Below are 23,871 nucleotides of genomic sequence, written 5' to 3' on the forward strand. Positions count from 1 at the left end.
GTTAGGATCTGGATTCAAATTAGGAAAAGCCTCGGCCTTCACAGGGCCTCAGACCTCTCCCCCATCGTAAACAATCACCTATTTCTGCCATCTTGCACTGATTCGACCTTTCATACTTGGTCTGACAAAGGGATAGCAACACTTAAGGACCTTTACCACCAAGGGACTTTTATGTCCTTTCCAGAGCTCTCTAAAAATTTCGACTTATCTGTTCAAAATCAGAACCCCAAATTCCCCAGTCGTCCCCCGGAAACTCTAATGGACTCTGTACTGGCTCTCGATCCTGACGAAAGCGGCTAATCTTGAGTATTTACAACCTCATTAATGTTACCAGTAACAGCCCAGCGCCCTGCCCCAGGGACTCTTGGGAGCAGGAGCTGGGAACCACGCTTCCTGGTGTTTATTGGCAACAAGTTTTACGTTTGGTTCACTCCTCCTCAATCTGTGCAAGGCACGGCCTCCTACAGTGTAAAGTTGTACACAAAGCTCACTACACTAATTTGAGATCTAGGATTTACCCCAATGTAACTGACTCATGTAATAGGTGCAAACAATCCCCAGCTGACCATTCTCTTGGTTCTGGTTCTGTCCCAGGCTTGCCACATTCTGGTCCGAAATATATTTTAAATGCTTAGCACAGCATATTTTATAACTATCACTCCTGATCCTCTGTTGGCCTTGTTTGCCCCGCCCCCCCCCGCAGCCTGTTACATCTAAAGTCATGCAGACTGTTCTTGCCTTTACCACCCTCTTGACCAGGCGACTTATACTTCTCAAATGGAAACACCCTCAACCTCCGTCTCATAACAGATGGGTGAAAGAGTTGTTACTGTCTATTAGACTTGAAAAGCTCAGGTTTTCCCTTAATGGTTCCTCAAACACATTCGATAAGACTTGGAGCCCTCTCTTGAATCATATTGAATCTTTGACTTCCCTGCCTGATTGTGATGACTGAGACCCCCCCCCCCCCCCCCCCCCTTTCATTTTATTTATTTATTAATTTTTACATTTGGGTTGGATTTTATTATTTTCCTTATTCTTTGAAGTACAAGTAGGATGGGTTTGTGGGAGGGAAAAAAGAGGGAAAAAATGGGAAGAATGGAAGTCCTCTGCACCACATTGTAATTTTCCTTTGCTACCATTGAACCTGCTTCCAATAAACAAAGTTATAAAAAAAAAGAGAGAGAAAGAAAACATCCGCTGCAGAGCAACTGACAGGAAGAAAGAAATGAGGGAGACCCAGGAAAACCTTTTCCTCAGGTTCACCTCTCATAATCAAATGGGCATCCTCAGCTGTGATAAATACCCCTGGTCACATGGTAAAGCCGTTAGTTTTTATTAGCATCAAAACAATGTGGCTAAAACGCTAGTTTTGATTAGCATGCAAATGCGTATGGCTAAACAACGCAGATATTTACATCTGGGATCCTGTCCAGCATTCCTAGCAACGAGCAGAGCAGGTGAAAGCAACTTTGAGTTAGAGGTGAATTTGACATTTGACTGGAGTTTTTTTTTCCCAAGATAGTCCACTGTGTGAATGCCAGAATAACGTTGTTATTCCTCCAGCTTTGTATTAATATGCATTTGAAGTGTTTAGGGTGAAACAACCCTTTAACCAGCTGGCCAAAACATGTTGACTTATCTCAGAGGGAGAGTTTATATAATATTCCCACTGCTCGGTACATTTGAATTCATGGACTGAGAGAAACAGTGTTTATCTGTGTTCTGCTTCTCTTTTCTTCTGTCCTCTTCCACAAGCATTCTGTTCATCTGGAGGAAGATGAAAGGATGACTTTTGCTCATTGATATAAATAAACGGAGAGAGGGGGGAGATTAGACAAGGCCGTGTAGGAGGAAATATATCCTTGGGGCAAAAGAAGGAGTAAGAGAAAATGATGAATGGACCACAGGGAAGAGAGGAGGTGGAGGGTGAGGGCTAGAGGGAGGTGGAGAATGAAGAATGTAGATATGCAACCAGAGGATAGAGAAGAAAGAGAAGAGCAGAGGAAGACAACGGAGTAGAGGAGTAACACAGCAAAAACTTGAGAGTTGAAATTCCAGGGTTAAACATTCCAGAGTTGATTTTAACTCCCAAAGTGTAGTTTTAACTATTTCTGATTTAATTTGTGTTCAGTGTTGTAGTTAATTGACAGAGTTGATCAATCAGTGTTAACACAGAGTCAATCTTAGCTCCGCCAATGCAGGTCCCCTGCACATTTCACCTCGTTGGTTGGAGACACAGAGACAAGCTGGCTATTTTTCCTCCTTTCATGCGGTTTTAGACGGTAAGTCAAATTAAACCTAACTACCTGAAATATATATTAACTGATGTTGTGAACTGCTGTTTGTACAAAATACATCTGTGAAGAATATATGCTTTACGAAGCACGTTTGTAAGCATCGTATCCCATGCCAGGCAAACTGTTTTCTCATGGCATTTGATGAACTTTTCAAAGCATATTTTGTGTTGAATTTGTCTGATGTTTGTATATGTTTTATGAATTAAAAGGCAAATTAAATGTCATGTGTGACAACCCTGGGGCTTGTCTTGTTGTTTTTTGTGTCTCCCTCTTTTCTCCCTGGGTTGTAGGTTGGCTAATCAGGCTTATTGAGCCCACCTGCCCTGCTCGAACACATACTTGGTGCTGCAGCCCTTCAGCCACTCTGACTCCGGCTGGCTCCGCAAGTGAGAGGACATCTCCTCTTTCCCTGTTTGATACTATTTTCACACGAAGAAGTGTTGAAATCAACTCTGTGGGAGTCAAAACAACAACACCAGCACCGACACCAACAAGTGTTAACTGAGCACTGGTTCAGTGTAATTTACTTACTCCTGTAGTGTTACTGATGGAAGTACAATGTATACCTACTTAGTGCTCTTTAAACCCATTGTGGTGTTATCATTTTACAATGTAAGAGCTAATTGGGTGACACTGTCATAGTGTTAAAACTTTAACTCTTTAAAAAGTGTTAATTTAACACTTTCAGTGGTTCCCATATAAACTCCGGAGGGAATTAAATTTGCGATTTCAAATTTGCAGTGAATGCAAAAGGAAAGAGGAGGAAGTGCAAAGACAGCATGTAGAGGAAAAAAGCGATCATTAGAATGCACAAGAGTAAAAAAAAAAAGAGGATTAACTTTGTGGAAATTAAATGTTCCAAAAATATGATTAGAACTAGAATCACAGGGTGCAAGTCATTGAATGTATGTGTATGAGAATGTCATTCAAAAGAGCAGGGTTAAGAAGTAGGTGACAGGCCACTTACCATGGAGTACACTTTACCATTCCAGTCCCATATGCAGTTCAATCTGGCTGTCAGTACTGTTTGTGTTAGGATGGTATCAGTACTTTCCTGGACTGGGGAGGGTGGGGGGCACACAGGTATGTGGTTCCTAAATATTGAGTTATAGACATAGAGCTTGGGTCTGTTGTGGAGTTTCAGTTCTTCCAACCAACCACAGAACAACCAGACACTTTGATGCCAACAGTTTTAATTCTGTGTTTAAGGCTCGCTGACTAAAGGGGTCTATGGCGGAGGTCCATACAGAGGAGAAAAGTTATCTTTTTTTCAAGGTACAATTTCTGAGTTTAGAGGTTTTGCATATGCTATGACACGATTCCTATCAATAGTTTTTATAGTTTCCTGATGAAATGTCATTGAATGAAAGCAAGTATGAAGCATAGACAGCATCTTAAAACTCTACTTAGTCTCTACTTAGGGAAGCAGAAGTACCGCAGGAATACCGCAAATTACAGTGGACACTGCACCGACATTGCAATATAACCTGGTCTATTTAACAAAAAAAAAATACTGGATAGTCATAAAAATAAAGTAACACATGTACAAGTAGAAAGTTTGCTTTGGTTTGTTTTTAAACCGGATGGTTACTTCTTCTCTTTGAATGGAATAAGATTACTCTTGTGTCTTCTTGTCTGCCCTGGCTTTGGCAGGAGAGGAGAGGCAGCTAGCTTTTCTGCTCTCCTCTCTCATATCTCACCACTAATAAGGGAGAACTAGCTTTAATTCTCTGGCAGTTAAACCTCTGCCTGCTCACAGGCACCTCTGTGCAGTCATATGAATTTATCATAGCTGTAAATGAAGACCCTTTATGTTTTAGTCTATATGTGTTCGATATAGGGGCATACCTCCGACCAGCCTATCAGCCGCCGAGCTGAAGTCTTGCGAGATCACGCCCTGGAAAATGAGTGTATCTGTAAGACAGACAGCAGCAAGTAGCATCCAACACAGACACACTCTCAATAAGCACAGAAATACAAAAGAAATACAACCACAGTCGTAACAAATGCCAATTAAAGTTGATAGGGCTCAGTCTGGGCTTTTGGGCTGCCAGAATGAAGAGCAACACATCCAACAAGAAAATTCATTAGCTCCCAGCCTCCTTTCAGGAAGAGCAGTTTACCAGCAAGCAATCTGAGAGATGACTCCGATTGAGGGCTGTAACAGGGGAAATGAATTGTGGTTTCATGGAAAAAAGACAGAGATTTGCGATTCCCCAAACATCAGGTGTGTGAAGTAGCTTACATGTTAGGGATCTGAGGGACTGATCTCAACTCAGGTGAAAAGTTTTAGTGGCGTCTTTGATTCCTAAATGTTAACGAGTGTTAAAATGCCAATGAAGACCCTGGAGAGACTGGTCCTTGGTCACCTGAGACCCCTGGTAAGATCATCGATGGACCCGCTGCAGTTCGCCTACCAACCTGGCACCGGGGTGGATGACGCTGTCATCGACCTCCTTCAGAGAGCCCTCTCTCACCTGGACACGGCTGGGACCACACTGAGGATCATGTTTTTTTATTTCGCCAGTGTCTTCAACACCATACAGCCGTTGCTTCTGAGGGACAAGTTTGAGCACTCTGGAGTAGATCACCTCCTCACGGCCTGGATTCTGGACTACCTCACCGATTGTCCGCAGTATGTGAGGGCCTAGAGGTGTCAGTCAGACACCATCGTCTGTAGCACGAGGGCTCCCCAGGGAACGGTTCTGGCTCTGTCCCTGTTCAACCTCTACACTGCAGACTTCACCCACAACACAGCAAGCTGCTACCTGCAAAAGTTCTCTGACGACTCCGCCATTGTTGGCCTCATCACCAATGGGGACGACAGGGAGTACAGAGAAATGACGCAGGATTTTGCCAGAGAAACCACCTCCAGCTCAACGCAGGAAAGACCAAAGAGCTGCTGGTGGATTTCAGAAGACGCAAGCCCCCTCCTCCCACACCAGTGAACATCCAGGGAACAGACATGGTACCTGGGTGTTCACCTGAACAATAAACTGGACTGGTCAGACAACTGCAACACACTCTACAAGAAGGGACAAAGCAGACTCTTTCTGCTCAGGAGACTCAGGTCTTTTGGTGTGGAGGGGGCTCTTCTGAAGTCCTTTGACTCTGTGGTGGCATCAGCCATCTTCTTTGGAGTGGTCTGCTGGGGAAGCAGCATCTCTGCTGCTGACAGGAAGAAGCTGAACAGACTGGTGAAGAAGGCCAGCTCTGTCCTGGGCTGCCCGCTGGACCCTGTGGAGGTGGTGGCTGACAGGAGGATGGACAACACGTCACACCCCCTCCAGGAGTCCATAACAACACTAGGTAGCTTGTTCAGTGACAGACTTCTTCACCCGCAGTGTCTCATGGAGTAATATCGCAGTTTTTTTTCTTCCTGCAGTGGTTAGACTCTATAACAAGTTTTATATATATATATATATATTTGCAGAACAATAACTTTCTAAGAAGCAATGTATGATAAAACCACCCAGCATCAGTCATTCGGTTAAAGTAAATCATCATCAAAGTACCATAAAGTCCCATTTGTTTACAGACCTACAGGAGAAGTAATGATGTCCCAGTTTAATGCACAACAACAACTGCTGAATGCCAAGCGTCACATCTTGAGGAAACAAGGCACTGCTCATCATCTGGACAATACCATCCCTACAGTGAAGCATGGTGGTGGCAGCATCATGCTGTAGGGATGTTTTACAGCAGCAGGAACTGGGAGTCTTGTCAGGATCAAGGGAAGGATGAACGCAGCAAAGTACAGAGAGATCCTTGATGAAAACCTGCTCAAGAGCACTCTGGACCTCAAACTGCAGCGAAGGCTCACCTTCCAACAGGACAACGATCCTTAGCATACCAAGATAACAAGGAGTGGCTTCAGGACAAGTCTCTGAATGTCCTCGAGTGGCCCAGCCAGAGTCCGGACTTGAACCTGATTCAACATCTCTGGAAAGACCTGAAAATAGCTGTGCACTGATGCTCCCCATCCAACTTTATCAAGCTTTAGAGGATGGGCAAAGAAGAATGGGAGAATCTCCTCAAATCCAGGTTTGCTAAGCTTGTAGCATCATACCTGAGAAGACTGGAGGCTGTAATCACTGTCAAAGGTTCTTCAACAAAGTATTTAGTAAAGGGTCTGAATACTTATGCACATGCGATATTTGAGTGTTTTATTTTTTAATAATTTGCAAAAACTCCTACAAAACATTTTTCACTTTGTCATTATGGGGTATTGTGTGGAGAATGTTGAGGGGAAAAAATGTAATCCATTTTGGAATAAGGCAGTAACACAAAAAAAAGTAAAAAAAAAGTGAAGGGGTCTGAATACTTTCCGTATCCACAGTATATACAGTGGATATCATACCCCTGTTAAAATGCTAGGTTTTGTGATTTAAAAAATTGAGACCAAGATAAATCATGTCAGAACTTTTTTTTTACCTTTTAATGTGACCTATAACGTGACCAGTTCAATTGAAAAGAAAAAATTGAAATCTTTTGTAACATAATGGCAACTGTAGTCACTATAAATCTCCATATTTTTCTGTTAAAGTCACTTAACGTATAAAATTATGGTTTTAGGAACGGCTGCAGGCCATGGAGCTATGGCAGACTGCAGCACAGCAGCTGGACTGCCTTCAGCAGGTCTACCAGAAGACCATCTCTAATGAACAGAGTCACACTGCTCAGAGGCAACAGCTCAGGGTTCCCAAAGACTTTTTTTCCCCATTCATTCCCATCCCCTCCCAGTTTCAGCCAAACATATTTAATATTTCACCACTAGATGGAGCCATAATCATTGAAATAAGATCACTTGCAGATGTTTGGCTTTGGTGAATACTTGCTATTAGTATAGAATAGTTAACAATAATCAATTCTAATGAATTGCTCCTTTTTCTTTTTCAGGATCAGCTTGCTGAGGTAAAGCAGCAGACACACAAACTTCAAGTGGCCAATCACACCCTGGAGACAGTAAGTGATTGTTAATTAAAAGCATGTTAAATTACTGCCTCTTAAATAGTCAAAAGATTAAAGAACTGAGCATCACTTACCCTGCTTTTGTTATCTTATAATGTAGTGAATTTGTTCATAAAATGCTTTGGTAGTCAGCAAGAACTGTCCTGGTCAGTTTGATTTTTCTTGTTAAGGAAATGTTAAAGCTTCTGGAAACACGAATGGAGTATTTAAAATTCAAATAGAATATCAAAATTTAATGTGTAATTAACCATCAACATAAATCTGAGTGAAAATAGACATCCATAGTTATGAAAAAACACTGTTCCAAAACAGCTTATTTTCCAGTTCAGACCATTTCTCGGGTCTCTGTGTGGGTGTGGCAGCTAACTCTTTGATTGACACGTCAAGTGAGTTCACAGCCTGCCTGATTGAGCCGTCTGACTCCGAATCTAAAGACGTAAAAGGTCGATCTTACAATTATTTATTTCAAATGGTCTCTGAGTGCTGAGAATACTTCAGAATCAGAAATTGTATAATGTATTACTTTTATCACTTCGTAGTCTCCATAGTCGAGGCATTAGGACCATGTGATGCCCTGAGCTGTCGAGGCTGAAGTGCAGGAGTAGGGGCTGAGTAGTTTTGTTAAACATGTGTGCAAGTGATTCAGTGTTTCATTTATGATTGGTTAGATATTTTTTTCATCATACATATCCAAGTTAACCCCGCCCATTTTAACCTAGTGATCAGAACCTATGTTTACAGTCTATGGTCAGAACGTTATAAAAGCTTGATACTATTTCAAAAATGGAAGAAAGTTCAGTTCTGATATTTTATATGTAAATGTGACTATAAATATAATTGGTAGAATGTTTTTCTTGATTTGGGTTACCAGAGGATTTAAGATGTGTGTTTAATCACCTATTCAAAACTATAGTTCTCTTTTTATAAACCTAGAATAAGTATGTATAGTGGGGCAAAAAAGTATTTAGTCAGCCACTGATTTTGCAAGTTATCCTACTTAGAAAGATGAGAGAGGTACAAAGGCTCTCTCTTCTTCTCCATCTGTCTTTCAAGGTGAATTCCTGGACCTATAGCTTGACAAAGAATAATGAAACACATTTTGCTCTGTTTTGTCTGTAATATCCGTTCTGATCTGCTGTAGAACATGATGGCGGTTTGTGATGGCGGCATCCATCAGGAGACCCCCGCCATATTTATATATACAGTGGGGCAAAAAAGTATTTAGTCAGCCACTGATTTTGCAAGTTCTCCCACTTAGAAAGATGAGAGAGGTCTGTAATTTCCATCAGAGTTACACTTCAACTATGAGAGACAAAATGAGGAAAAAAAATCCAGGAAATCACATTGTAGGATTTTTAAAGAATTTATTTGTAAATTATGGTGGAAAATGAATAATTGGTCACCCACAAACAAGCAAGATTTCCGGCTCTCACAGACCTGTAACTTCTTCTTTAAGAAGCTCTTCTGTCCACCACTCGTTACTTGTATTAATGGCACCTGTTTGAACTCGTTATCTGTCTATAAAAGACACCTGTCCACAGCCTCAAACAGTCAGACTCCAAACTCAACCATGGCCAAGACCAAAGAGCTGTCGAAGAACACCAGGAAGAAAATTGTGGACCTGCACCAGGCTGGGAAGAGTGAATCTACAATAGGCAAGCAGGTTGGTGTGAATAAATCAACTGTGGGAGCAATTGTAAGAAAATGGAAGACATACAAGACCATTGATAATCTCCCTCGATCTGGGGCCCCACGCAAGATCTCATCCCGTGGGGTCAAAATGATCATGAGAACGGTGAGCAAAAATCCAAGAACTACACGGAAGGACCTGATGAATGACCTGCAGAGAGCTGGGACCAAAGTCACAAAGGCTACCATCAGTAACACACTACACTGAGAGGGACTCAAATCCTGCAGCACCAGGTGTGCCCCCCTGCTTAAGCCAGTACATGTCCAGGGCCATCTGAACTTTGCCAGAGAGCATATGGATGATCCAGAAGATGATTGGGATAATATCATGTGGTCAGATGAAACCAAAATAGAACTTTTTGGTAAAAACTCAACTCGTGTTTGGAGGAAGAAGAATGCTGAGTTGCATACCAAGAACACCATACCTACTGTGAAGCATGGGGGTGGAAACCTCATGCTTTGGGGCTGTTTTTCTGCAAAGGGGACAGGATGACTGATCCGTGTTAAGGGAAGAATGAACGGGGCCATGTATCGTGAGATTTTAAGCCAAAACCTCCTTCCATCAGTGAGAGCATTGAAGATGGAATGTGGCTGGGTCTTCCAGCATGACAATGATCCCAAACACACCACTCGGGTAATGAAGGAGTGGCTCCGTAAAAGCATTTCAAGGTCCTGGAGTGGCCTAGCCAGTCTCCAGACCACAACCCCATAGAAAATTTGTGGAGGGAGTTGAAATTCCGTGTTGCCCAGCGACAGCCCCAAAACATCACTGCTCTAGAAGGAGATCTGCATGGAGGAATGGGCCAAAATACCAGCTACAGTGTGTGCAAACCTGGTGAAGACTTACAGGAAACGTTTGACCTCTGTCATTGCCAACAAAGGTTATGTAACAAAGTATTGAGTTCAACTTTTATTATTGATCAAATACTTATTTTCCACCATAATTTACAAATAAATTCTTTAAAAATCCTACAATGTGATTTCCTGGATTTTTTTTCTCATTTTATCTCTCATAGTTGAAGTGTACCTCTGATGAAAATTACAGACCTCTCTCATCTTTCTAAGTGGGAGAACTTGCAAAATCAGAAGCTGACTAAATACTTTTTTGCCCCACTGTATATTTAAATATGGCGGGGGTCTCCTGATGGAGGCCGCCATCACAAACCGCCATCATGTTCTACAGCAGATCAGAACGGATATTACGGACAAAAGAGAGCAAAATGTGTTTCATTATTCTTTGTCAAGCTATCGGTCCAGGAATTCACCTTGAAAGACAGATGGAGAAGAAGAGAGAGCCTTTGTAGTTGTTTAGCGCAAAATAATTTGTATTGTTATTGATACGTTATAACATTTTTTTGTACACATACCATACACTATGGGAAGTTGTGAAGCAGAGCGCAACTCCTGCCATTTAGTGAACACAACAAGACCTGGATGACTGAAACCAGACTTGATGACGTTTGGACTGAGGCCTTTCCATCTGAAGTCTGACCGTTGACAGAGGTTTTCCAGAGACATGACTCTTTTTCATCTGAGGTCTGATACCTCAGTCTGAGACCCGAGGATGTCCTAATAGTTTAATAACTTCTTTTAGTCTTTTGTCTGACGGTTACATGATATAAGAGAACTAAGTGCCATTTTCAGGAGAGCTTATGGTCCTCCACGGCCACCTTTTCTAAGGTGACACTAAGGGTTAGGAACACAGGGGTTCTTTCTATAATCAGACCACTAGATGTTGCTAATATTCCTATTTCTACACACTGCACCTATAAATAAATAATAGGAACACAGAACATATTCAAATATAACACAAAATAAAAACATATAGTTGGTGGGTAAGCAACAGTTATTTTGCAAACCTAAAAGCTGGTGACTCAACAGTAGTTGGGGGCCTCGTGAAAACGCACTAAAAATAGATTGGAAGACAAACACAATTACTATAAACTAACTTAAAAAAAGTATTTACTCAACTCAACTCAGAATAGAAAGACAGAAAACAACAGCAATATATAAAAGTGGAAAAGAATGTGATGTAAAATACTTAAAAAATGAAATCATGACCATCAAATCAATCAAATCAAATCAGAGAAGTATCAGAAAAATAATATAAAATCAAATCATTACAATCAAATCAATCAAATCAAATCAGATAAAGACCAGAAAAATAAATATACAAATAAAATATGACAAGATAAGATAGAATAAAATGAACTAAATAACAATGATGCTAAAACAATGGTCATAATGGTAATAATGTAGTCCAGGGCTAAAAAAAAATCCTCTAAGTTAAAAGCCAGATCTAAAAGGTAAGTCTTAAGTCTACTTTAAAAAACATCCAGAAAGCTTGCTGTTTTAATGTCCAGAGGAAGAGAGTTCCACAGTTTTGGTGCAGAAAAATAGAAAGCTCTCTGGCCGGCACTTGTGATGGACACATGAGGAACATTTCTTAGTAGATAGACACGCATGCCTGGCATTTAGTGGGATACAATACAGTGTGTTACCAGGGAGTAACACTATATCACGCAGATGCATATTTTATGAAGAGGCAGGCCTTGTGAACACCTCTCACTGGCATCAGTCACTATGTTCAAAGGTTTTACTTTGCAGTTAACTTTTGGAAACCAAGTTTCTTTCAGAGTTGTGTTTGATATGTTTTCTTGAGTGAGTTGGGACATGCTACAATCATGCCGGTCTTGTGTCTCTTGCCACACACAGACAAACCAGCACTTTCTGAAGACTGTGAGATAACAGAACAATGAGATGGAGGACCTACACAGCCAGCTGAGGTAAGCCAGCTGAGGTAAGCTGGCTGAGTAGGCAGCTGATCGCTGTTATGAAGCCAATCATCCGCAGGAGCCATATTGGATATGCTGAAGTCAACCTAACTGCTGTCGAGCTAGTGTGAGGTAAAAAGTCGGGCTTTGAGCCTCCCAGCCAACAGCTACAGTGTTCCCACCTGTCAATCTAGTCAGCTGTGCCTCTCATAATGGAACACTAGTAAACTTAATATCTTCTAAATTGCCGCCTTACGAAAAAATTTGCCGCCTGTACAATGAGCTATTCAGACCGCTCGTTTTTTTTGTACCAGGCTGTAGACGTGTTTATTTCTGCTGTAAAGATAGGCTTTTTTTAATTGGTGTGTGGTTTCCGGTACTTCCGGAGCCAGCCTCAAGCGGACACTCGAAAAACTGCAGTTTTGAACACTTCCACATGAGGTTGCTGCTTGGTCTAAACATGGTCCGCCATTATACAGCCATAGGTGAAACCATAGATTTGTATTATTTTTTCTCTCTTTATTTATAACACAACAAATAATTTACAAAATGTTAAGACAACATATGTAATGTGACTGAGTGTGTCTTCCTTAGGTAATCCAGACCAGGCAGATGGCTGTCTAACATGAGTCTGGTTCTGCTCGAGGTTTCTGCCTGTTTAAACAACGTTTTTCCTTGCTGCTGTAACTAGCTAAATACTGCAAGGTGCAATGCTAACGGTGGATTAAGATGCGATAAGATTGAGTCCTGTCAGTAAGAGGGGACTGGATCTTAGACTGTTTTGGTGTTGGGTCTTTGTTTATAATTCAACATAGAGTACGGTCTAGACCTGCTATGTTTGTAAAAGCATCTTCAGATAATGTTTGTTGTGATTTGGCGCTATACAAATAAAGATTGATTCATTGATAAACATTCACCAGTGTTTGATGCTTAAAATTTCCTGGGGGAGGATGCCCCTAAACTTAATTAACCCTAAACTTTGAGTATCAGGGGTTTTAAATGAGACGTTCTTTCTATTTTCCTTACCCCTATGACTGCAACACAGATCCAACAGAACAGTCATACTACATACTAAATTCAAACACAGTATGTAGTTGGCAATACCTACTGCCTACAACATTAGTAAGTAGTATGCAGCAGGCCGTTTCGAAAACAGCCACAGTGTTTGTTAAACTTGCTTCCTGAAATGAGCCCCTGGTCCTACAGGTCTCAACCACACGTTGCACAGAATAGGCAAGCACCCAACGGGGAAATGCACACATTGTAATCAACCTGAATCAGTGGAACATGTTTTACTTGATTGCATTGGATATCGTTTCAGGAGAAATGACACATTTTTGAAGCATAATCACGTTTCATTAGCAGGGTTGTTAGGGAAAGCAGCAGGTATAATCTACAATGGGATTATTAAGTTTATAAGTGATTGTGGTTTATTAACGAATTTAGGTTTATTTATTTGTTTATGATGATTAGTTATGTTTTTGTCGGGTTTGTTTGTTTTATTTATTTTGTTTTGTTTTGTTTGTTTTGTTTTGTTTGGTTATCTGATTTAATTTAATTATTTCCTGCCTGAAAATCTCCACACTCCAGTCCAGTTGGTGGCGGTAATGCGCCTATAAGCTGGTTTGCCAATAAACTACAGAAGAAGAAGAAGAAGAAGAAGAAGCAGCAGCAGTAGCAGGAGAAGAAGAAGAAGAGGCTAACATTGGGCAGTCATTGTATGCTAACGGATTCTCCGCAGGGAATCTTGGCCTTTTCGGGTTCCGTTCCTGTCCTATTTGTAGCTCCACACAAAATGGCTCTGTTAACGCCGTTATTTGCTTTCCTGTATCACCTGCCACAGGTGTACAAGTGGCTGCTGAAACCTTATTACATAGCGTCGCTCTTCATGTCTGTAGCCTTTCAAGCTGTCCGCAAGACGCCTGGCATCTGCGACCATCTGTCCACACAGCGAGAGGACGGCAACTCCTGCGACTTTGACTGGGTCTGTGGAAAATTCTAAATTGTTTTTTAGGAATGTGTATGGACTAGCCTGCCACTAGTACCTGGACATCAGTTAGAGGTAGTAATTCTTTAATGGACAGCTTGAAAGCAAGGGTCAAGAGACATTAGGGTGAGAATGATAGGCCAAACTCCATTCAGTAAAGCTGAAGAGTTATGCTGCATCACTCATGTGCAAACGAACTAACATCATAAGCTCCAGTTATAACTCAGCATTAACAACAAAAGTAATTCATTATATTCGGCGTATGTAAACGTAAATAGCGTACATACAAAATCGGATTAGGCCATTCCTTACTGGTGTCATATTAGCTTGCTAAGGTTAGCAGAACAATAAGTGCAGTAGATGGGGTCATGCAAGGTTAGATACTATGCCGAATTTCACTGTAGGTCCCCAGTAATCGTTTTAGGTTGTGTAACCTAAAATGCAAGTAAGATTCTGCTTCGACAAACAACTTATCTTTAAACGCATACATTTACTGCGGAATTTGGTAGGACACTGGGCGGACGATGTAGACATGTAGGGAACGGGTAGGGCCTTTCATAGTTGATTTAGAGGAAATCCTTGCTAAGATTATAAAAAGCTTTTCATTTTTCAGCACTGATTTCAAATGTGTTCTATTTTTTTTTCTTAACTTAGGTTAGTCTTAATGTTTAGTAGAGTTTATTTTAGGGCTACTTATCAGGAGCGAGGTCCAAAGGGGCAAGAATTTTTTTTTTAATTCCTAACCTCAAAACATAATATCATCGAAATATGAATTGTGTCATACAGTGTATGAAATCAATAGAATATGATGAAAACTGAAGACATCATCTCCATTTTTATTTTAATATTTTTCTATGAACACACTATACAGTTTCAGTTAGTAAACCCTCATTTTCAAAAGTATATCGGTAAAGGATATTGAATATCTACTCTTTGTTAATTTATTTGTTTTTGTTTGCAAAAATAAACTGATTCTTCCATGTTTTCTTTGTAAACTTAATGCCACTGTAATGGTCACCTTGCAATCTAAGTCAATGTGCTATCAGACTATCAGAAGTGTGATACTTGCTAGTTACAAGTTTGAGTTTTCCATAATACTAATCTCACAACTGATTTTAAGATCTACATAATTTTAAGATCTTACAATACAGTGTTACAGAATGACATCATGTGTCGTAGTTGATCTTCAAGTAATGTTTCCAGTCTGAAAATGTGTTTTCTAACTATTTCAGTTTGAAAGAAGGAAAGTGTTGACCGTCAACACCTTGGAGACAACATGTTTCATGATCTTGAAAGATGAAACCTGTTCAAACAGTTTAACTGTGGTGTTTGTATTCACAGAGAGAGGTGGAGATCCTCATGTTTCTCAGTGCCATCGTCATGATGAAGAACAGACGAGCAAGTGAGTGTTGACTGTTTTTCTTTTTCTTGTTCTAATTAAAATGATAAATCTTATTTTCAAATTACGTTGTATGAGGTAATTGTCAATAAGAAGTGTACTACTAACAGGGAATCTCGGTCAACCTGGCCCCTTATTTAGAAAGCGGACGGAGAACTGACATGGAAGCGGCTACCAACCGCTGCAGATGGAGTCAATTTTACCCTAAAGTTTAACGCATATTTTGGAAACCTTGGCACATACACTTATGTTGGTACACATTTTGTTCAGCTATCTGATTATTTGTTTTGTTTTAGTCTGGGGCATGGGGCACAATAATGCATCCCAAAACCTAAGCCTAAAAACACTCTTACTGGAGAGTTACATGCAAGAAGAAAGCTATAGTTATTCATTAACTGGGCTATACATTGCACTTAAACTGAAAGATCTCTTTTTTCAGTGCCTACTCAATTATTTATCTAGCTATGAATTAACTATCTTAACTATTTAGTTTGTCACTTAGATCAAATCAAATAAATACAAATTTCTTTTTTTTCCATTCTAGAAAAATAAATTCTATATTCTACGTTCTGAAAAACAGATACGTTTCATGGTCTCCTGCTTACTTTAAGGTATTTTAATGTAGTTTGTGGGACAATCTAAAAAGATGTATTGTATGTGTTCATGTCAGTCACGGTGGAGCAACATGTGGGAAACATCATCCTTTTCAGCAAAGTGGCCAACGTCATCTTGTTCTTCAGACTGGACATCAGGATGGGACTGCTCTACCTGACACTCTGCATAGGTGAGTCCAACTTCTGCAGTGATGCACAGTATCTGCTGTCAATCAAATTTGTATAGGGCCGTCTGATGTGGGACAATAGTACAAAATGAAGCTTGCAATCAGAAAATAAAGTTACAATACGAACATTAACTTTATTGATTGTTCCTGCACTAATTTGGTGAATTTGACCTGTTTTTTTTGTGTCAAAGTTTTTCTGATGACCTGTAAGCCTCCTCTTTACATGGGACCAGAGTACATCAAATACTTCAGCGACAAAACCATTGATGTGAGTAGAAGAGGTAGATTTAAGCACCTGTTTGTCCATTTTCAATTTTTTTTCCTTGTCAATAATCACAAGTTTGTTTTTGTGTGCTCATTCAGGATGAGCTTGACAGAGACAGTCGTGTGACGTGGATCGTTGAATTTTTTGCTAACTGGTCTCCGGAATGTCAGTCCTTTGCTTCAGTCTACGCTGATCTCTCTCTAAAGTAAGACTCCGGCCACTGAGTAAAAATATAAATAGCACTCTGAATTATGAATGAGAGTTAGTGGTTTTTTTTTGTATTACAGGTATAACTGTGCTGGCCTCAAGTTTGGCAAAGTGGACATTGGACGTTATGGAGAGGTTTCAAAAAAGTAAGTCTTGTTTTATTTTATTTTTTAACAACCCGAATTCCATGAGATTTAGGACTTTGTGTAAAATGATGCTTTGCATTTAAACCCTATATTTGATTGAAAATTGTCCAAAGAAGACGTATTAAATGTTGAAACAGAAATATGTTATTGTTTTAAGAAAATATATGCTCACTATACTGTATATTTGATGCCAGCAACAGCAACTCAATAACCGCAAATCCTGCTTCGTAGTATACCCATCAGAAGGGTATACTGTGAAGCCAGACTTGTGGTTATCAAGGTAACTCCAGGTTTTTTATTTTTTATTTTCATTTATAACCTTTATTTAACCAGGAAATGCTCATTGAGATTAAAAATCTCTATTCCAAGAGAGTCCTGGCCAAGGAAGGCAGCGGCGCAGTTATGAAGTTACAATAGACATAGATACAAATAGCATACAACAGCTAGACAACAAATACCTCCAGCATGAGCTACATTTAAACAAAACATCTGCAGACAGATGCATCAGCCTCCAAGTCATTAAAGGCATTCAAAGTTATCAGACCACAAAGTTTCAAATCCTTTTGTAAGGCACTCCAGGTCGAGGGAGCAGCAAACCTGAAGGCCTTTTTTTTACAAGATCATTCCTAACCCTCGGAACAGTTAGTAATAAAAGATCCTGAGATTGAAGATTATGAGTTCCTGAGTTCTTTTGTGCAATGTAGGTGAGGAGATAAGAGGGAAGTAGACTTAAGACGCACTTATAGATTAAAAGATGCTAATGTTTTTGCCTGCATGACGACAGGGAAGACCATCCTACTCTCGAGTACAGCACGCAGTGATGAGTCCTAGTTTAAAATTGGTGATAAACCTCAAAGCTCTGGTATACAGTATCCAGCGTGTGAAAGCTTTGAGCAGAGGTGTGCATATATAAGTCATCACTGTAGTCCAGCGCAGACAGAAAAGTAGCAGCAACAAGTTTTTTCTTGGCTTCAAAAGAGGCAGGATCTGATTCTAAAATAAAAACACAGCTTTAATTTCAGCCTTAAAGTGAGCTCCTGAATGTGAGGGGTAAAAGTTAAAGAATAGTCAATTAAAATGGTATTTGTTGTGGGCTACAAGTTCAGTCTGCATCCCCTCATGGGTGCATATTGATGGCAGGTTTGCAGGCTTTTCTTTTTTATTAGAGAACAGCATGGCCTTGTCTTGTCAGCATTTGAAACAAGTTTTAAATTGTACAAATCCTGTTGGATTTTATTAAAAACTAGGGATGCTCTGATCAGTTCCTATACCGATCAGCCATGAGTGCCGATCACTGCCGATCACCGAAACCGATCACATGGATTCTCTGTAAATTTTTCAATTTAGTTATGAGTGCTACATGATCTGGAAAAAAATGAACCATAAATCACCTTTGTTTTGGAAAAAAAACATGTTTTACTTACTTCTTCAAGAGAAAAATATAAAAACCTTGCAGGCACAATGCAGCAACTATTCAGTCAAAAGGACAACTGAAAAACACTTAAATTTACCTGCTATCAGTAACACAATCTTTAACAGATTGAAAACATTCAGGCTCTCAACAGGCTAAATAGTGCAGAAAGTCAAATAAATAAAAGACAATATATCTCACAACATTACCTAAATCAAATAATGTCAAGTAAAACTGGATACATTCAAAGTCAAATGCAGGTTTCATTCAAATAAACTATTACTAAATCAAAAATACCAGATAGCATGGTTTACTGTTTTGTGCATGAGCAAACTCTGTTGTGCATTGTCACAACTAACTAAACAACTAAACAAAAAGTGTTTACCTTTCTTATAATTTATAAATTAAATAATATAATGGGTCTGTTGCTTCGTATGTAAAATAAAATAACCCGTTTTCTACTTAAATAATACCATAAATGTCGTCTTTAAGACCGTGAAACAAAAAAACAGAACAAGTGAACTTAAAGTGCATTTGCTTTGAACAGGGAAAAAATGTTAAACAGCATTTGCACAATCATACTAAATGCATGCTATGACTTGTTGATAAGCATTGTGGGAATATTCTTTTTACTAAATGGGAGCATCTCTGCTTTTTTAGTCATGAGTCTATTCCTATGTTCGTCCACAATGTTGGATGCAGCGCTGAATAAGCGCTCACTCTCCACACTTGTATAGTACTTTGGCTTGAAATGCCCATCCCTAGTTTATGTATAGTTTCCTCTGTGCATGGGACAGTTTTAAACTTCATTTTTGGATGCAGCAGCAAACTGTGTTCACAGTCAATGGATTTTGGTAATGTTTTTTAGCCTATGCAGTGATTTCCACTACAGAGTCAAATCTGCTTTTAATGCAGTGCTACATGATTGCACAAAGTTCACAGCCATCCAGTATTGGTTTTTTTTGTCCTTGTCCTTTTTGTACAGGGATTTCTCCAGATTTTCTGAATGTGGTTTTGTGCTATGGATGATGAAATCTCCAAATTCTTTGCAATTTTATGCTTACGAACATTATTCTGAAAGTGTTGAAATGTTTGCTCACAGTGAACCTTTTCCCACCTTTCCTTCTGAGGAGCCAAGCCACTCTGCTTTATGCCAAGTCATGTTACTAACATGTACAAATGAATGCTATTGGTTGAGAATTTTTTGTCACCCCTGGCTTCAATTTTTTTGAATGTGTTGATTGCATTACATTTAAAATGAAACCATCAAAATCTGTTTTTTATTAACATTTTACACAGCAAACTGACTTTTGGGGAAGCGGGGTTGTGAGGTAAAAGCCTGCTGACTAAGACAGATTAGTAGGCTGTGAGAACATTCAACAAGTCATCTAATGTGTTTTTTTTTCTATTTCTTAGGTACAAGTTTCTACGTCCCCACTGTCCAAACAACTCCCCTCTCTGGTGTTGTTTCAAGGAGGGAAGGAGGTGATGCGGCGCCCTCAGGTGGACAGAAGGGCAGAGCAGTGTCATGGAGCTTCACTGAGGTTAGATTGGACAGTTAAACTTAATCTGTAAATGTTTATGAGAAAATACACAACTAATTGACATTAAGATGAACTTTCTTTACCAATATGTTTCATCCCAGTTTGAAGGGCAGAGTCTGAATTTAAAATGTTGTGTAACTCTACATGGTTTCTGTGTTTTAGTGGTGGGCTCTAAAAACATTAAGTTACTGTATTTCCTGTTGTACTAACAAGCATGCTTTTATTTTGAAAGGATAAAAAAATTACCTATGATAGATTGTTAAATTATTGGAGTGAATGAAATAGCTTTAATTCTGTAAAACTTAAGAAACTCCACACCAGTAATGTCTTGGTCTCCTTTCATCAGGAGAACATAATCCGAGAGTTCAATCTGAACGAACTCTACCAGAAATCCAAGAAGCTCAACAAAACAAAGGAGACAAGATCTGTCAATCACAGTTTCCCCCGGTCCCTGAGGAGGAGGAGCCAGAGCAGCTGGGAGGTGAAGTCCAGGAGGAGGAGCCTGAGTCCAAGAAGGACAAATAAGGACAGTTTGTACCTCCTTAGCTTGAACTTCATCTGGGTGGCAAACATGTGTCTGCTCTTTAAAGTGTTCAGTTTAGATGAGAATGAGACTGGTGTCCTCATTGATCAACCCTCCTCCTCCTTGTCCTGGAAGCATTACAACAGAGGAAAGAAATATTCGTCTTACTTTATTAGTAGATTTTTTTGTTCACCCTCATGCGTCCTGGACTTCTTGAGTTTCCCTGTTTCTACCCAGCATCTTTTTTAACAGCTTAATCCTGGTGCAGTTGCAGCTACTTCGCTTTGTTTTCCTTCATTAAAGAACAAATTGAACACTTCAGCTGAGGTGTAAAATTGGCGAATTTGCAGCAGGTTGTAATGTTTAATCTGGTCCAGTGTATCAGTGTCAGGCTTGGAAATGTGCAGTGCAGACCATTGCCTATATATAAATATGGATGACAACACTCCAACCTTTCTTTTTGTACAAAGGTGAAGCCAAATACACCCCACAACAGGGATAGACATCTTGTGGTGGCAAAGTCCCAGTGGGATGTAAATTACGGCTAACGAAACCACACACATTCAGCACTGTCCACAATCCTTTAGATAGGTACAGTGCACAAGCAGAACAGATTCTTGTGTGGGGCGTAAAGCAGACACTCCTGTTTTTTATCCAACTTATTTGGCTTTTTCGCAGTCGCGCATGGAGCTCACCCTGATTGTTTTGAGGGGTTTTCTAGAGTTGTGTGCATGTACAAATACATCTCAAAATGTTTTGGCTTCACTTTTGAGCTGTCCTGTTGTCCATCTTTTTATACAGTCCATGGAAAAAATACAAAATGAGCAGCCATTTTTTTTTAAAACTATAATTATTATACCATTCCATTCCTTTTTGTGCAGGAGTGTCAAGTGACACCTAACACCCTAATTTTCTGTGCGAGACCAGAAAGTCTGAGTTAGCAAAGACAGGCGATGTCCAGCTTCATAGTACATGATTTTTATTATTTTCTCTTATTGTGTCCTCAGGTTTTTTGAGCCAGCTCACTAAAACAGAGCCTTTAAAAAACCAAACAAAAAAAAAACGTACTTTATAGTCCAGCCTTCTGAGTCTACACTGTACATTTCTGCTGATGAAAGGTGAGAAGTCTAAGTGGGCAGAGGTTAACTGATGAAACTGTAAGGGAGCAATGAATGTGATGCTAGTTTAATGTTTTTGATTGAGATTACTTTAGTAACTAATTAAATCAGAGTAGTTTTTATAATAATTATTCTATGGTTGACTGTTTATGTAATTTAAGTTATGACTCAATGGTACACACAAACACACACACACTCACACACACACGAGAGAATACATTCACAGTATTATTCTGTATCCAGAGATAAAGTGCAGCAAAGTTTTTACATGGCTCAATGACAAAGAAGTAATATAAATTTTTTTCAACCTGGGCAGGAAACCAATTTGCTTGCAAGAGTGCTCAGACGAAAAGCAAGTTGAATACTCCATCTGAAAGCCAATTAAAGTATTTAGGTTTCTTATGTCCTGGGAAGCATCAAAATTAAATTATTCATCCTCCATTCAACAGACAATATAAAAAAAAGTAGAAGCTATTCTCAGTGGTGGCAGCTAAGAATCTGGTCTAGAACAGACATTTTAACTTACTCAACAAATCTGCATGATGCTGTGTTATTAAACTTATTCAACAAGAAATCATTTGAAGTTGTTTCTACTCTTGAGGACAGACCTGACCTAATAATTAGAAAGGGTGCCTTTCCATCCTCTGGACTGAAATTGTGTGATTGTGGATAAAAACGATCTCAAGTCAGCTGTCTAAAAGTTCAACCTTTTCATCTAATTCATACAGCTATTACAGCAATTATTTTACTTTATCTTTAATACAGTTTATTTGCTCGAGAAAAAAAAAAAAAAGGAAACCAGTATATATGTTTCATGTTGTCCTTTTTTATGGACAATCTGTGAAACAATGTTTCATTCCAAAACAAAGGTTTTCTATGGTTCTGTTAAACTTTTTGGCTGCCGAATTTATGTGAGAAACTGCTGACCTAACTTTTATTAGCATGACTATCTGAGAGCACTTTGTTGCTTCAAACTCTGCTCCTGATAAAAGTCACAATCCATTTTACCTTATATTAATTTATTTTTGGAATATGTTTCTTCAACATGTTTCTCCTAAGCTCTTTTTTGTGCTTATTTTGGAAATACTTTTGAGGCATTTGATTTTCCCAGATTTATTCCTGCGCATATCTTTTTCTTTAACATTCCTAATAAGGTTTTTTTTCTCTATTATGGTAAATCTTCACATTATACATCATTTAGGATGGTGTGAGTTAATTAATTTAACCTTGGTTTTGTTACTAAAACTGTATTTTTATTATCTCTATTATTGTACACTGTGGTCATGTTGCATTTCATTTCAGCTACATTCAAGTATACATTCAGCTACATTCAACTTTGTATATTTGCTCCTCTACGTGACTGGAGAAGAATCTGTTGACAACACCCCAGATATGCTGGCCTGTTTTTTGTTGTTCATTCAATAAAAATATGCACATGAAGCCTGTGAATGTAACTTAAATTATTCTGGTCTCCTTTATTGCATCAATAATCAATACACATATGTTGCACAGATGAACCAAGGAAATGGCCTCTCAGTCTTAATACAACCTTCAAAGAGGAAAATGTTTTGCAGCTTAATTGTTATTGGATCACGCCGTGTTTAATTGTTCAAAAATTATTGCCATTTAGAATCAGTGTTTGTACTTATCTCGGTGCTGCAACTTTGTGTCAATTTTGGTAGCCTGGCTTAACAAAGTAGTACCTCTGATCTTATTGTTGATCTTGTCTTGTACATGTGGACGTAGGTTTTTCTGCCCCAAAGAACCCTGCTGCTGCTCTTTAACGGTTAAAGATGTCACTCACTGGAATATTTGATGTGGGAAAAGGAACAAAAGGCTTTTTCTTCAGTTTGATGTTCATTGTCTGGTCTTACCTGTACCCCTTAATTCTAGAATCAGGGGTGTCAAACATACGTCCCGCTGTCCAAAAGGGAGCACACCAGAATGGCACTCGGGGACTTTTTTCTCAAAGTGAGGAAAAATAATATTTGAAGTTTGCATAATCCAGTTGGAATTCATAGACTTTTTAATGCACTTCATGATCCAACTAACACTAAAGTTTACGTATATGTAAACTTGTCACAGTAGGAGCAGTGGAGCCACATATCTTGTGCTTGCTTACCAAACATGTGCGTGCGTCATAGGTGTGCTCTGTCACTACTAACACTAGCACTACACCCCTGCATACAACACTGTATGAAAGACGAGCCAGTTCATAATTTAGATCCAATCGAGAATTTAACATTCAAATTTTTTCATCACAAAAAGATGGTGCTTCATTATGAGATGTTTTTTTTCCAACTTATTAGAAATGTTGACTCAGAATTTAGACGTTTCAGAAAATAGATGAAGAAATTTATAATTTCTGTACATGCAAATACGTGAAATTGTTTTTTACATGAAAGAGACAGATTTCTCAAGCGCCCCTCATTTCTTCCCTTACCTTCAGTGATCACATGAAAAACACACTGAGGGAGTCAGACACATGATACCGAAACAACAAAGTTTGTGAAAGCTCCTTTTAATTTAATCTTGAGCGCCTGAAATGAATTCAAATTTACATTTAAATGGAGACCAGAATTCACATCTAGTTTACAGCTTTAGTGCTGCACAGAGGATTAGGGCCATTGCAAAATGAGAAATTAAATTTAAATTATTTGTAACAGGGCTGTACCTAATTCAGAAATTCACCAGCTGAGATTTGGCTTTTTCTTTTATCATTTCAATCAGCTGACAAAGTGTAATGTTTTACCTGC

The 23,871-nt window shown here is 39.2% G+C and overlaps 1 protein-coding gene and 1 long non-coding RNA gene across 2 annotated transcripts; both read left to right on the top strand.

The window, feature by feature from the left end:
* Nucleotides 1-2,076: 2,076 nt before the first annotated feature.
* On the top strand, nucleotides 2,077-11,782 carry LOC117816449. The gene is made up of 3 exons (XR_004631956.1): nucleotides 2,077-2,285; nucleotides 7,200-7,265; nucleotides 11,676-11,782. It is a non-coding gene; the product is annotated as an uncharacterized LOC117816449 (long non-coding RNA).
* A 1,587-nt stretch (nucleotides 11,783-13,369) lies between these two features.
* tmx2b (thioredoxin-related transmembrane protein 2b) lies at nucleotides 13,370-20,083 on the top strand. Its single transcript, XM_034687996.1, is given in 10 exon segments — nucleotides 13,370-13,718; nucleotides 15,063-15,123; nucleotides 15,791-15,904; nucleotides 16,093-16,169; nucleotides 16,265-16,371; nucleotides 16,454-16,523; nucleotides 19,347-19,443; nucleotides 19,446-19,474; nucleotides 19,821-19,887; nucleotides 19,890-20,083. Coding segments are annotated over 10 exon segments (996 nt in total). The 5' UTR covers nucleotides 13,370-13,454; the 3' UTR covers nucleotides 20,000-20,083.
* Nucleotides 20,084-23,871: the final 3,788 nt, after the last annotated feature.

The sequence above is a fragment of the Notolabrus celidotus genome, chromosome 7, assembly GCF_009762535.1.
Source record: "Notolabrus celidotus isolate fNotCel1 chromosome 7, fNotCel1.pri, whole genome shotgun sequence".
NCBI classification, from domain to species: Eukaryota; Metazoa; Chordata; class Actinopteri; order Labriformes; family Labridae; genus Notolabrus; species Notolabrus celidotus.